We start from the raw sequence: 14,601 nt of genomic DNA, 5'->3' as shown, positions 1-14,601 counted from the left end.
ACACACACCTTCAAAGCACTGACACACACACACCACACACCTTCAAGCACTGACACACACACACACACACCTCAAGCACTGACACACACACACGCGCACACCCTTCAAGCACTGGCACACACACACACGCGCCACCTTCAAGCACTGACACACACACCACACCTTCAAGCACTGGCACCCACACACACCTTCAAGCACTGGCACACACACACACACACACCTTCAAGCACTGACACACACACACACACACACACACCTTCAAGCACTGACACACACACACACACCTTCAAGCACTGACACCACACACACACCTTCAAGCACTGACACAACACACACACACGCGCACACCTTCAAGCACTGGCACACACACACACACCTTCAAGCACTGGCACACACACACACCTTCAAGCACTGGCACACACACACACACACACCTTCAAGCACTGACACACACACACACACACCTTCAAGCACTGACACACACACACACCTTCAAGCACTGACACACACACACACACACCTTCAAGCACTGACACACCACACACACACACACCACACCTTCAAGCACTGACACACACACACACACACCTTCAAGCACTGACACACACACACACACACCTTCAAGCACTGACACACACACACACACACCTTCAAGCACTGACACACACACACACACCTTCAAGCACTGACACACACACACACCACACACACACCTTCAAGCACTGACACACACACACACACACCTTCAAGCACTGACAACACACACACACACACCTTCAAGCACTGACACACACACACACACACACACACGCGCACACCTTCAAGCACTGGCACACACACACGCGCACACCTTCAAGCACTGACACACACACACACACCTTCAAGCACTGGCACACACACACACACACACCTTCAAGCACTGACACACACACACACACCTTCAAGCACTGACACAGAGTTTGTTTGTGAGCGTTTTTAAATCCTTCTCTTTGTTGACAGTGTCGTGTCTTTGGCTATGCCAGATTAAGTGACATGGCTATTCTATAAAATCATTTCTCTGTAATTAATATCACCTGATTGAGCTAATCATGTAAATGTAATTAACTAGAGAGTCGGGGCACCACAAAATAATATTTATAGAGCTGTTATCTTCCGAATAAACTCTTAAAGACCGAGTAATATTTATTTATTATTACCTTTATTTCTGTCTATTTTATTTTTTTCTTTAACCAGGCAAGTCAGTTAAGAACAAATTCTTATTTTCAATGACGGCCTAGGAACAGTGGGTTACCTGCCTGTTCAGGGGCAGAACGACAGCCTAGGAACAGTGGTTAACTGCCTGTTCAGGGGCAGAACGACAGATTTGTACCTTGTCAGCTCGGGGTGTTTGAACTGGCAACCTTCCGGTTCCTAGTCCAACGCCTACACTGCACACAAAAACAACTGCCGCCACTCACTCATTTTACATCCATAGCAGTCAATATCAATCGTCATCTTAATTCAGTTTCAATCTGAAAGTTGTAAATTAATTTTATCTGCATGAACCCTGGCTAACAAGTCGAATCAGCAATACAAAATTGGTTTTAATTATTTATTTACTAAGTACCTAACTAATCACACATACACATAATACAATCTTAACTTGATTACAATTACGTCATAAAGAAAAATGTCCCCTTTGTTACACAACGGAAAAGGGGCGGGTTTGAGTGAAAGAGCGGGAAGACTGAGGAACAAAGGGTGAAGCTGCGCTATCATAAATACAGTATCTTATGCATTCTAATTACCGCCCATTTGGGAAAAGGAAAATGCAATAAATATTTACTCTGAGCTGCACTTCAGTAGGTTGGTGGTAGATGGAAGACCGTGTTGCCAAACTGAGTCCTTTGTTCTTTGAAGAATGTCTCTGGTGGTCAATTGGATATGTTGTAGTAACGTCGTTGTGTGGTAGATGGGATAGTCTGTCTGTTCCTTCCTAACCCTCGTTTGCAGCTGCGGTCGCTAACTCAACGGCTAGGAGGTATCACTTCTGTCGTGAATAAGAGTTCAAAGTTCATACCATTCGCAACCAAAGCTCATGCTGATGTTGGCTTTGTTCTGTAGTTATTATCTGAACCATTCTGACATCGGACCGTCGTCCTCACATCATCGGAAACAGGAAGTTATGTTGTCGTCAAGGGCTTACATAGGAAGGGAGAGGAGGGCGTGTTTGAAAAGTTTTATAGCCCTTGTCCCTTCACAGGGGCGGGCCACTGATTGAGCAGAGCCCTACCTTATGAAAACCCAAATTTAGAAGCTAAAATCACATTTCATCCCATCATGAATAATTTAATATTAAAACATTTAAATTGAACATTAATTCCATGTGAATCCGATAACTCTGATGTGTAGACTTTCCACTGTAGAGTTTATGTCATCTTATCATTGATGAGAATGTCTCAGATGACAACCGAACTGACATCATCTTCATTAAGTACCACCGCATATGTTCAATTGGTCGGATTACCAGAATATAGTTCATTTACCCCCCACCTTCTGGTGTTCCCAGAATCTCAATGTTAACCAAGGGGTTTTGAAATGTAACATCAGTAGGGTAGAGAGAGGAAAAATGGGGGAAGAGGTATTTATGACTGTCAGAAACCTATCCCCCAGGCCAACGTCATGACAACAGGGACACACGATCCACAGAGTTTGTTTGTGTGAGCGTTTTTAAATCCTTCTCTCTGTTGACAGGTACACACGATCCATCCTTCAAGCAGTGCTTCAAAGGATATCCAATGAGAGTGCGGAGATCAGGGAGGAGGCGGAGCTGCAGAAGACGGCCAACGAGCTTGCTAGCGTGGATCGTTCCATCCTGGACCACAGATCGCTCCTCCACCAGGTCACTTCCTATCCCAACAGGAAGTTAAGAGACCCAGGCTTTCTGCCCTACGACCCCTCCCTGATCCCAGAGACCCTCCCCTTGACTCCTGATCCCCCCTCCCCCTCATACACCCCCCAGCTGGTTTCCGGGGCATCGCTAGGGGGCGGGGGCTGGTCAGCGAGGCGGTTCGACCGCCGTCTGAAGCCGTTGGAGGAGCTGAGCGACTGCTACTTCCTGTCTCTGACGCTAGAACAGCTGGGCAACGCAGAACGCCGTCTCCGTGGAGACCAGAGTGTTCTACACAACCGTCGCATCACACACAGGCTCTCCAGGACGCTTTCACACACACAGTTCCTGTTCCAGCTCTGGGACCAGGAGGAGGAGGAGGACCTGGAGGAGGAGGGGGCGGGGCTAGAGGGAGGAAGCGGTGTGATGTCACATCCTGTGGTGGGGGCGGGACCACAGAGCCTGGAGTCGTTCTTCTCCTGCGTGGAGGAGGTGTCAATCAAACTGGAGACAGGAAGTGGAGGGGCGGAGCCGACACTTGATCCTGAGGGAGAAGGAGTAACCGCGGAGACGAGACCAGGCAGTGTGAGCAGTGGAGACAGCATTGAGGTTCTGGGGACGGAGCGCTCCTATAGAACACAGGGACTAACCCACATGGAACTCAGAGGTACAGTGAATTCAGAATCTGTTCAGACCCCTTTGACTTTTAACACGTTGTGTTACAGCCTTATTCTGAAATGGATTCAATCGTTTTTTCCCCCCTCAATCTACACACAATACCCCATAATGACATCACAATACCCCATAATGACATCACAATACCCTATAATGACAGAGCAAAAACAGGTTTTTAGAAATGTTTGCAAATGCACAAGTTTTTTATTTTTTTATAAAAAAACTGATCACATTTACTTAAGTATTCAGACCCTTTACTTAGTACTTTGTTGAAGCACCTTTGGCAGTGATTAAAGCCTCAAGTCTTCTTGTGTATGACGCTACAAGCTTGACACACCTGTATTTGGAGAGTTTCTCCCATTCTTCTCTGCAGATCCTCTCAAGCTCTGTCAGGTTGGATGGGGAGCATCACTGCACAGCTATTTTCAGGTCTCTCCAGAGATGTTCGATCGGGTTCAAGTCCGGGCTCTGGCTGGGCCACTCAAGGACATTCAGAGACTTGTCCTGAAGCCACTCCTGCGTTGTCTTGGCTATGTGCTTAGGGTCGTTGTCCTGTTGGAAGGTGACCCTGAGGTCCTGAGCAGGTTTTCATCAAGGATGTCTCTGTACTTTGCTCCGCTCATCTTTGACTCGATCCTGACTAGTCTCCCAGTCCCTGCCGCTGAAAAACATCCCCACAGCATAATGCTGCCACCAACACCATGCTTCACTCTAGGGATGGTGCCAGGTTTCCTCCAAATGTAACGCTTGGCATTCAGGCCAAATAGTTCAATCTTGGTTTCATCAGAACAGAGAATCTTGTTTCTCATGGTCTGAGAGTCATTTAGGTGGTTTTTGGCTAACTCTAAGTGGGCTCTCAGGTGCCTTTTACTGAGGAGTGGCTTCCGTCTGGCCACTCTACCATAAAGGCCTGATTGGTCGAGTGTTGCAGAGATGGTTGTCCTTCTGGAAGGTTCTCCCATCTCCACAGAGGAACTCTGGAGCTCTGTCAGAGTGACCATCGGGTTCTTGGTCACCTCCCTGACCAAGCTCCTTCTCCTGTTTGCTCAGTTTGGCCGGGCGGCCAGCTCTAGGAAGAGTCTTGGTGGTTCCAAACTTCTTCCATTCAAGAATGATGGAGGCCACTGCGTTCTTGGGGACCTTCAATACTGCAGAAATGTTTTGGTACCCTTCCCCAGATCTGTGCCTCGACACACTCCTGTCTCTGAGCTCTACGGACAATTCCTTCGACTTCATAGCTTGGTTTTTTTCTCTGACATGGACTGTCAATTGTGAGACCTTATACAGACAGGTGTGTGCCTTTCTAAATCATGTCCAATCAATTGAATTTACCACAGGTGGACTCTAATCAAGTTGTAGAAACATCTTAATCGATGGCAGATCAATGGAAACAGGATGCATCTGAGCTCAATTTCGAGTCTCATAGCAAAGGTTCTGAAAATGTATGTAAATAATGTATTTCTGTTTTTTTTTTAATACATTAGCAAAAATGTCTAAACCTGTTTTCGTTTTGTCATTATGGGGTGTTGTGACGTCATTATGGGGTGTTGTGACGTCGTTATGGGGTGTTATGGGGTGTTGTGACGTCATTATGGGGTGTTGTGTGTATTAGACTCCTCTCCTCCTATAGAGTTGTCTGGTGCGTCAGGGGTCAGGGCTGTGTATTAGACTCCTCTCCTCCTATAGAGTTGTCTGGTGGGTCAGGGCTGTGTATTAGACTCCTATCCACCTATAGAGTTGTCTGGTGGGTCAGGGGTCAGGGTTGTGTATTAGACTCTCTCCTCTCCTCCTATAGAGTTGTGTGGTGGGTCAGGGGTCAGGGCTGTGTATTAGACTCTCTCCTCTCCTCCTATAGAGTTGTCTGGTGGGTTGGGTCAGGGTGAAGGCTGTGATGTGGTGCGGAGTTGTGCCCCTGCGGAGGTGTGGATGAGACGTGACGTGCGGTCCCTGGCACGGAGGGCGAACAGCGAGGACAGTATTGAGATCATCAGCACCTCAGACTCCATCTTCCCCGACGACCTCATCTTCAACGCCATCACAGAGGAGGAGCCTGAGGAGCATGGAATCATGGGTAGTGTAATCCAGGAAGAGGAGGAGGAGGAGGCAGCAGGTGAGGACACGCCCATTCAGCAGCACAGCACCCTGGGTATTGTAGTTCACGAGGAGGAGGAGCAAACTCGGCACCAAAGAATCCTGGGTAATATAGTCCAGACGGAGGGAAAGGAGGAGCTAGAGGACACTCCCACTCGGCTGCACCGCACCCTGGGTATTGAAGTCCGGGAATTGGAGGAGGAGAAGCCAGAGAGATGGGACACTCCGGCCCCCTTGTCTGAGCCCCAGAGAACTCTGGGTAAGACTGTCTGTTTGTCCTCTTCAATAATAATAATAATGACATATCTGTCAAGAGAATTTTCAATCCCAATGATAATAACTAACAATAAGCTTTGACCAATCCCGAGGTTTGTAAGACCCTGGGTTTAATAATAATTAGGCAAAGACTCAGTTTATGCTAAAGGTTCGTACAGTTTATTCACGAGAGCGCTCTGAAGTCCATAATACAAAGACATCCATTTTATAATGCACATACCTCCACACAAACAGTAGATGTCCTACACACATACATACACACGAACAGTCGGTGAATTGTATCCTTCCCCAGAGTTCTCACCACTGGGTATCACTACCCAGCGCTGTCTGTTCCATTCCCCCGAGATTACAGGAACCTTGAGAAGGACTCCCTGTCCTATCATAAGTTTCTCAGAGTTCTAGCCAGGTCGGGTCAAACACAGTTGAATCTCTCTGTATTTTCTTCGACACACACACATTTCTCTCCCTCCCATGTCTCTACTGAACCTTATTGGACGTTTATTAATCATTCATTGTACTACATAAACCAATAATCACTAATAGTTTCAGGGTGGAATACTTTAATCATGACCTTTTTAAGCATATAATTCCATTATCAATATCCCTAATAGTTTCAGGGTGGGATACTTTAATCATTACCTTTTTAAGCATATAATTCCATTATCAATATCCCTAATAGTTTCAGGGTGGGATACTTTAATCATTACCTTTTTAAGCATATAATTCCCTTATCAATATCCCTAATAGTTTCAGGGTGGGATACTTTAATCATTACCTTTTAAGCATATAATTCCCTTATCACTATCCCAGATGCTTTTTTCCCAAGGTGTCTTGCAACGTATTATCCGTTTTCTCTCTTAGTAACTGATATAGTTTCTGTCTCCAGTCCACCAGGTGTCAGTAGAGGGCTCCTCCCAGCAGTACGAGGGTCACCATGCCAACGGCGAGGTCAGAGGTCAGGCTGGGCGTGACAGCAGGCGGGTGGTGGTGCCTGACCTCCAGGTGAACTTTTCTATCCCCTTGAGGTTAGATGTTAGAGGTCGGGGGTCAGGGGGGTGGCGGTTGCTAGGCGACACCGCTTACAGGCTGAGTGTAGACGAGGCATCGGACTGTATGAGCAACATCAGCACCTCTCCATCTTCCTCTCTGCCCCCCACACATCTCCATGGCAACCACAGCGCTAGTAATCCGCGACGACATCAGCGCCAGAGGAGGAAGGCGGGTCCTGGAGCCCTCAGGTTCCTGCGGCAGAATTCCTTCTCCCAGAATGCTGTGTTCTGCCTGCTAAGTGGACGGCCGCTGGTGGTGATTGGTGGAGAGGAGGCTTCCGTGAGGAGGACGGTCGCTGCCCTCTCGCTCTATCTGCCTTCACCTGGTCGCTATGGAGATGCTGTGCAGCCTTACTTGGCCACGCCTCTTCAGCTGACAGACCTGCTCACCTGGAGACTCATTGGAATCCACAGGTAAAAACAGAGCATCAACACCCTGATGTATCATGGGTAAATTGTGACTGACTGCGCTACAAATGATATTGAGTAGTGATTTATCAGGCCTTTATAGTCTGTTGTAATGTTGAACGTCCCCATTACTCTGCCTCCTATCCAAGTTCTAGATCAGGTATTTCCAAACTGGGGTATGCGCAATGCCGTCGGGAGTACGCCAAATAAAAATGTGATTGACATTTTTAAAAACAATCCGTTTCTATTTTCCAACGGGGCTATACATTTGGTTTATTTGTTTTATTTTTTTCTTACCTGAGTAGCCTTGTTTCACCGCCAAAATTAAACCATTTGGTGTTCAGTGAAATAACAACACAATGTCAAATACAGGTATCCTAGTCAAATAATGAACATCCAATCACAGTAACCGTTACTCTCTCATGGGAATTCCACTAACGGTCTGGATGGAGCCAAACGTAGCTGCTGCTCATGTTGGTATCTGTACTGATGGTGCAAAAAGCCAGGGAGACATAGTGGAGTGGTAACGCTGGTGCTCCCGACGCCACTGCAGCATCCACCGAGAGGCTCTCGTTGCCAAGGGAATGCCTGACAGCTTGAAATACGTTTTGGACACCTCAGTGAAAATGGCTTTGTTAACCTCTCTGGGATATATGGGACGGCCAAAAGCCAGAGAAAATGCAGAGCGTCAAATTCAACTAAATTACTTTTAAAAAATGCTATTATCTGAGGATAACACCTCCGTAAACAAGAGAGAAAAGCATATTTCAACCCTGCAGGCGCAACACAAAACACAGAAATAAAAATATGATTCATGCCTTTGACGAGCTTCTTTTGTAGGCATTCCAATATGTCCCATAAACATCACAAATGGTCCTTTTGTTTGATTAATTCCATCCATATATATCCAAAATGTCAATTTATTTGGCGCGTTTGATCCAGAAAAACACCAGTTCCAACTTGCACAATGTGACTACAAAATATCTCAAAAGTTACCTGTAAACTTTGCCAAAACATTTCAAACTACTTTTGTAATACAACTTTAGGTATTTTTTAACGTAAATAATCGATAAAATTGAAGACTGGATGATCTGTGTTCGATACAGGAGGACAACAAACTGAAGCATACTTTCTGGTCACGCGCCTTTAACAGTACACTTATCTAGCAGTGTGTGGCAGGCTTACTATGATGGCAAATAATTACATTTGAGAGTGCGCTGACCCTGGTGCTAGAGGGGGTACAGCTGGAGGTTGAATGATTTGAAGGGGTACGGTACTAGGGGGTAGAGCTGGAGGTTGAATGTTTGAAGGGGTACAGGACTAGGGGGTACAGATGGAGGTTGAATGTTTGAAGGGGTACTGGACTAGTGGGTACAGCTGGAGGTTGAATGTTTGAAGGGGTACTGAACTAGGGGGTACAGCTGGAGGTTGAATGTTTGAAGGGGTACGGCACTAGGGGGTACAGCTGGAGGTTGAATGTTTGAAGTGGTACTGAACTAGGGGGTACAGCTGGAGGTTGAATGTTTGAAGCGGTACTGAACTAGGGGGTACAGCTGTTGAATGTTTAGGTTGAATGTTTGAAGGGGTACGGCACTAGGGGGTACAGCTGGAGGTTGAATGTTTGAAGCGGTACTGAACTAGGGGGTACAGCTGGAGGTTGAATGTTTGAAGGGGTACTGAACTATAAAAAGTTTGGGAACCGCTGTTCTAGAACACAAGTCGAAGTTCTAGAACACCATATACAGTGCATCTCTGATCAGTCTTCTCCTTGTATGAGATGAAAGTTTAGAGGGACGGCCAGGTCTTGGTAGATTTGCAGTGGTCTGATACTCCTTCCATTTCAAAATTATCGCTTTCACAGTGCTCCTTGGGATGTTTAAAGCTTGGGAAATCTTTTTGTGTCCAAATCCGGCTTGAAACTTCTTCACAACAGTATCTCGGACCTGCCTGGTGTGTTCCTTGTTCTTCATGATGCTCTCTGCGCTTTTAACGGACCTCTGAGACTATCACAGTGCAGGTGCATTTATACGGAGCCTTGATTACACACAGGTGGATTGTATTTATCATCATTAGTCATTTAGGTCAACATTGGATCATTCAGAGATCCTCACTGAACTTCTGGAGAGAGTTTGCTTCACTGAAAGTAAAGGGGCTGAATAATTTTGCACGCCCAATTTTTCAGTTTTTGATTTGTTAAAAAAGTTTGAAATATCCAATAAATGTCGTTCCACTTCATGATTGTGTCCCACTTGTTGTTGATTCTTCACAAAAAATACAGTTTTATATCTTTATGTTTGAAGCCTGAAATGTGGCAAAAGATTGCAAAGTTCAAGGGGGCCGAATACTTTCGAAAGGCACTGTACATCACTAAATAACTTCAATCTTTCTCCCCAGGACGTCTCCTACAGCTCCCAGCATGCTTCACTCTCTGGCTCGTTACGGACGGTACCTGGCCGTGCTGGACCTGGACCAGCGTACACTGAGAAGCCCCGCCTACCACGGACACCTCATTGGCCGGCTGGCCAACCCCCACACTCTGATAGGCTAGTGAAATGATTAGTCTTTTTTTGTTGTTGATTTGTCTTGTACATAGTTACAACAGTTCACCTCAATGGCGGCTTCTGTGACAGGAGGGGGGGGTCTCTATGGGTAGTTACGAGTTGTCAAGTTGTAACTCAGTTGGGTGAAATTGGCTAATGGCCAACAAGCCGTGTCAACCATAATCCAAAACAACAGCTGTCATGTACATAGTTACAACAGTTCACCTCAATGGCGGCTTCTGTGACAGGAGGGGGGGGGTAGAGTCGTGGTGATGGGAGGGGGGGGGTCTCTATGGGTAGTTACGAGTTGTCAAGTTGTAACTCAGTTGGGTGAAATTGGCTAATGGCCAACAAGCCGTGTCAACCATAATCCAAAACAACAGCTGTCATGTACATAGTTACAACAGTTCACCTCAATGGCGGCTTCTGTGACAGGAGGGGGGGGGGTAGAGTCGTGGTGATGGGAGGGGGGGTGGTCTCTATGGCTAATGGCCAACAAGCCGTGTCAACCATAATCCAAAACAACAGCTGTCATGTACATAGTTACAACAGTTCACCTCAATGGCGGCTTCTGTGACAGGAGGGGGGGGGGGGTAGAGTCGTGGTGACAGGAGGGGGGGGGGGTCTCTATGGCTAATGGCCAACAAGCCGTGTCAACCATAATCCAAAACAACAGCTGTCATGTACATAGTTACAACAGTTCACCTCAATGGCGGCTTCTGTGACAGGAGGGGGGGTAGAGTCGTGGTGACAGGAGGGGGGGGGTAGAGTCGTGGTGACAGGAGGGGGGGTAGAGTCGTGGTGATGGGAGGGGGGGTGGTCTCTATGGCTAATGGCCAACAAGCCGTGTCAACCATAATCCAAAACAACAGCTGTCATGTACATAGTTACAACAGTTCACCTCAATGGCGGCTTCTGTGACAGGAGGGGGGGGTAGAGTCGTGGTGACAGGAGGGGGGGGTAGAGTCGTGGTGACAGGAGGGGGGGTAGAGTCGTAGTGATGGGAGGGGGGGTGGTCTCTATGGCTAATGGCCAACAAGCCGTGTCAACCATAATCCAAAACAACAGCTGCTCCTAAACAGATTATAGTGTCAAACACATATTATAATAGATTAATAATGCTTTGTTGCATTTAACTGCTGAAAATGCTGTTCTGGAGGTCATTTCCTTAGTAGGTGATGTCAGAGGTCAACATGTGGGAGCTGTCTCTCCCAGGGATCTTAAATTCCCACTACTATTGACCAGTTGGAGGGGCGTTCCAGTGGATGTCTCTCCCAGGGATCTTAAATTCCCACTACTATTGACCAGTTGGAGGGGCGTTCCAGTGGATGTCTCTCCCAGGGGTCTTAATTCCCACTACTATTGACCAGTTGGAGGGGCGTTCCAGTGGATGTCTCTCCCAGGGATCTTAAATTCCCACTACTATTGACCAGTTGGAGGGGCGTTCCAGTGGATGTCTCTCCCAGGGATCTTAAATTCCCACTACTATTTTGCCAGTTGGAGGGGCGTTCCAGTGGACGTCTATCCTAGTCCAATGGGGTCTTAATTCCCACTACTATTGGCCAGTTGGAGGGGCGTTCCAGTGGACGTCTCTCCCAGTCCAATGGGGTCTTAATTCCCACTACTATTGGCCAGTTGGAGTGGCGTTCCAGTGGATGTCTCTCCCAGGGATCTTAAATTCCCACTACTATTGACCAGTTGGAGGGCGTTCCAGTGGATGTCTCTCCCAGGGATCTTAAATTCCCACTACTATTGGCCAGTTGGAGGGGCGTTCCAGTGGACGTCTCTCCCAGTCCAATGGGGTCTTAAATTCCTACTTCCACTTGGTTATGAACACAGCATTCCTGTCTTATGTCTTGACCTGCATCTTCAACTGAACTATTTGAATGTCTATCATAGTGTAAAATGTGTTGAATGTTTGTTTGTGTTTCTTATGTCCAGGTCGTGGCAGCACCTACCTTCTCCACGTGGAGAGCTGCCTCGCTGAGCTGACCGCTAAGGCTTTCCTGTTCTCCTGTTCTCCTGACCTTTCAACTCTAACATCGGGTAGAGCTCAGAGTTCACCTGGGGGTCAGGCACCCCCCATCTGCCACAGCCACTCTGACCTCCAGCTTCCCAGCCTCCCCAGGGAGGACGATGACTTCACGCTGACTCAGCGTCGCAGGGACTTCCTATGTGGGCGGGGTTTCAGCGGGGAGGATGACCTCCGGGTGATGCACTTCCTGTCTGACCTCATCAAACAGCACCACGCAGGAAGTGGTCCTCCGGCCCTCCGCTTCTCCTACAGTGCCGTCCCTTTACATAGAAACACCACAACATAGATATGGCCCTGTCACTTTACATAGAAACACCACAACATAGATATGCAGCCCTGTCCCTTTACATAGAAATACCACAACATAGATAAGGCCCTGTCACTTTACATAGAAACACCACAACATAGATATGCAGCCCTGTCCCTTTACATAGAAATACCACAACATAGATACAGTCCTGTCACTTTACATAGAAATATCACAACATAGATATACAGCCCTGTCCCTTTACATAGAAATACCACAACATAGATATACAGCCCTGCCCCTTTGCATAACTAAAGCATTTCTTCCATACTGTATCCTGTCTACACTGTGAAAGGAAGGATCCAGAGTGCATCTCTAATGCTACCCTGTTCCCTATATAGTGCACTACCCTGTTCCCTATATAGTGCACTACTTACTAGTAGTGTACTATGTAGGGAATAGTGAGCTGTTTGGGAAGGAGCCCCTGTGTATGTGAATGGTTCTGTTGCTGAATGTAATCAATGTAAACAATAACGTGACACAGCTATACCTCCAACACCACCTAAACACCCCCCCCCTCCAACACCACCTATACACCCCCCCCCCTCCCCAACACCCCCTAAACACCCCCCTCCAACACCACCTAAACACCCCCCCTCCAACACCACCTAAACACCCCCCCCTCCAACACCACCTAAACACCCCCCCCTCCAACACCACCTAAACACCCCCCCCCCCCGATCACCTTCACAAACTGTTATGTAATGTTCATTGGTGTGTGTGTGTTAATGCAGACTGTTATGTAATGATCATTGGTGTGTGTGTGTGTTAATGCAGACTGTTATGTCATGTTTTCATTGGTGTGTGTGTGTTAATGCAGACTGTTATGTAATGATCATTGGTGTGTGTGTGTTAATGCAGACTGTTATGTCATGTTTTCATTGGTGTGTGTGTGTTAATGCAGACTGTTATGTAATGATCATTGGTGTGTGTGTGTTAATGCAGACTGTTATGTAATGATCATTGGTGTGTGTGTGTTAATGCAGACTGTTATGTCATGATCATTGGTGTGTGTGTGTTAATGCAGACTGTTATGTAATGATCATTGGTGTGTGTGTGTTAATGCAGACTGTTATGTAATGATCATTGGTGTGTGTGTGTTAATGCAGACTGTTATGTAATGATCATTGGTGTGTGTGTGTGTGTGTTAATGCAGACTGTTATGTAATGTTCATTGGTGTGTGTGTGTGTGTGTTAATGCAGACTGTTATGTAATGGTCATTGGTGTGTGTGTGTGTGTGTTAATGCAGACTGTTATGTAATGATCATTGGTGTGTGTGTGTTAATGCAGACTGTTATGTAATGATCATTGGTGTGTGTGTGTGTGTGTTAATGCAGACTGTTATGTAATGATCATTGGTGTGTGTGTGTGTGTGTTAATGCAGACTGTTATGTAATGATCATTGGTGTGTGTGTGTGTGTGTTAATGCAGACTGTTATGTAATGATCATTGGTGTGTGTGTGTGTGTGTTAATGCAGACTGTTATGTAATGATCATTGGTGTGTGTGTGTGTGTGTTAATGCAGACTGTTATGTAATGATCATTGGTGTGTGTGTGTGTGTGTTAATGCAGACTGTTATGTAATGATCATTGGTGTAAAAAATCTGAAAAATATTTTATTAAAGTTTGATATTAGCCATGTTTCAACTTGGTGCTAACATGTGTCCTGCCCTTGGCTTTAAAGGTAGGATTGGCCGAACGCTGCGTCGAGACTAGGGTTGGCCGAACGCTGCGTCGAGACTAGGGTTGGCCGAACGCTGCGTCGAGACTAGGGTTGGCCGAACGCTGCGTCGAGACTAGGGTTGGCCGAACGCTGCGTCGAGACTAGGGTTGGCCGAACGCTGCGTCGAGACTAGGGTTGGCCGAACGCTGCGTCGAGACTAGGGTTGGCCGAACGCTGCGTCGAGACTAGGGTTGGCCGAACGCTGCGTCGAGACTAGGGTTGGCCGAACGCTGCGTCGAGACTAGGGTTGGCCGAACGCTGCGTCGAGACTAGGGTTGGCCGAACGCTGCGTCGAGACTAGGGTTGGCCGAACCCTGCGTCGAGACTAGGGTTGGCCGAACGCTGCGTCGAGACTAGGGTTGGCCGAACGCTGCGTCGAGACTAGGGTTGGCCGAACCCTGCGTCGAGACTAGGGTTGGCCGAACGCTGCGTCGAGACTAGGGTTGGCCGAACGCTGCGTCGAGACTAGGGTTGGCTGAACCTGCGTCGAGACTAGGGTTGGCCGAACGCTGCGTCGAGACTAGGGTTGGCCGAACGCTGCGTCGAGACTAGGGTTGGCCGAACGCTGCGTCGAGACTAGGGTTGGCCGAACGCTGCGTCGAGACTAGGGTTGGCCGAACGCTGCGT

The 14,601-nt window shown here is 47.3% G+C and overlaps 1 protein-coding gene across 1 annotated transcript; it reads left to right on the top strand.

The window, feature by feature from the left end:
* Positions 1–2,733: 2,733 nt before the first annotated feature.
* LOC109886658 (guanine nucleotide exchange protein smcr8b) lies at positions 2,734–12,792 on the top strand (the record flags this gene model as incomplete). The annotated part of the gene is made up of 5 exons (XM_031819064.1): positions 2,734–3,536; positions 5,400–5,894; positions 6,798–7,374; positions 9,763–9,911; positions 11,850–12,792. Coding segments are annotated over 5 exons (2,404 nt in total), but the record flags the coding sequence as incomplete, so codon positions are not given.
* Positions 12,793–14,601: the final 1,809 nt, after the last annotated feature.

The sequence above is a fragment of the Oncorhynchus kisutch genome, unplaced genomic scaffold (genome assembly GCF_002021735.2).
Source record: "Oncorhynchus kisutch isolate 150728-3 unplaced genomic scaffold, Okis_V2 scaffold1811, whole genome shotgun sequence".
NCBI lineage: Eukaryota > Metazoa > Chordata > Actinopteri > Salmoniformes > Salmonidae > Oncorhynchus > Oncorhynchus kisutch.
Note: the sequence above shows the minus strand (reverse complement) of the source record. Positions and strands in the feature narration are given on the sequence as shown.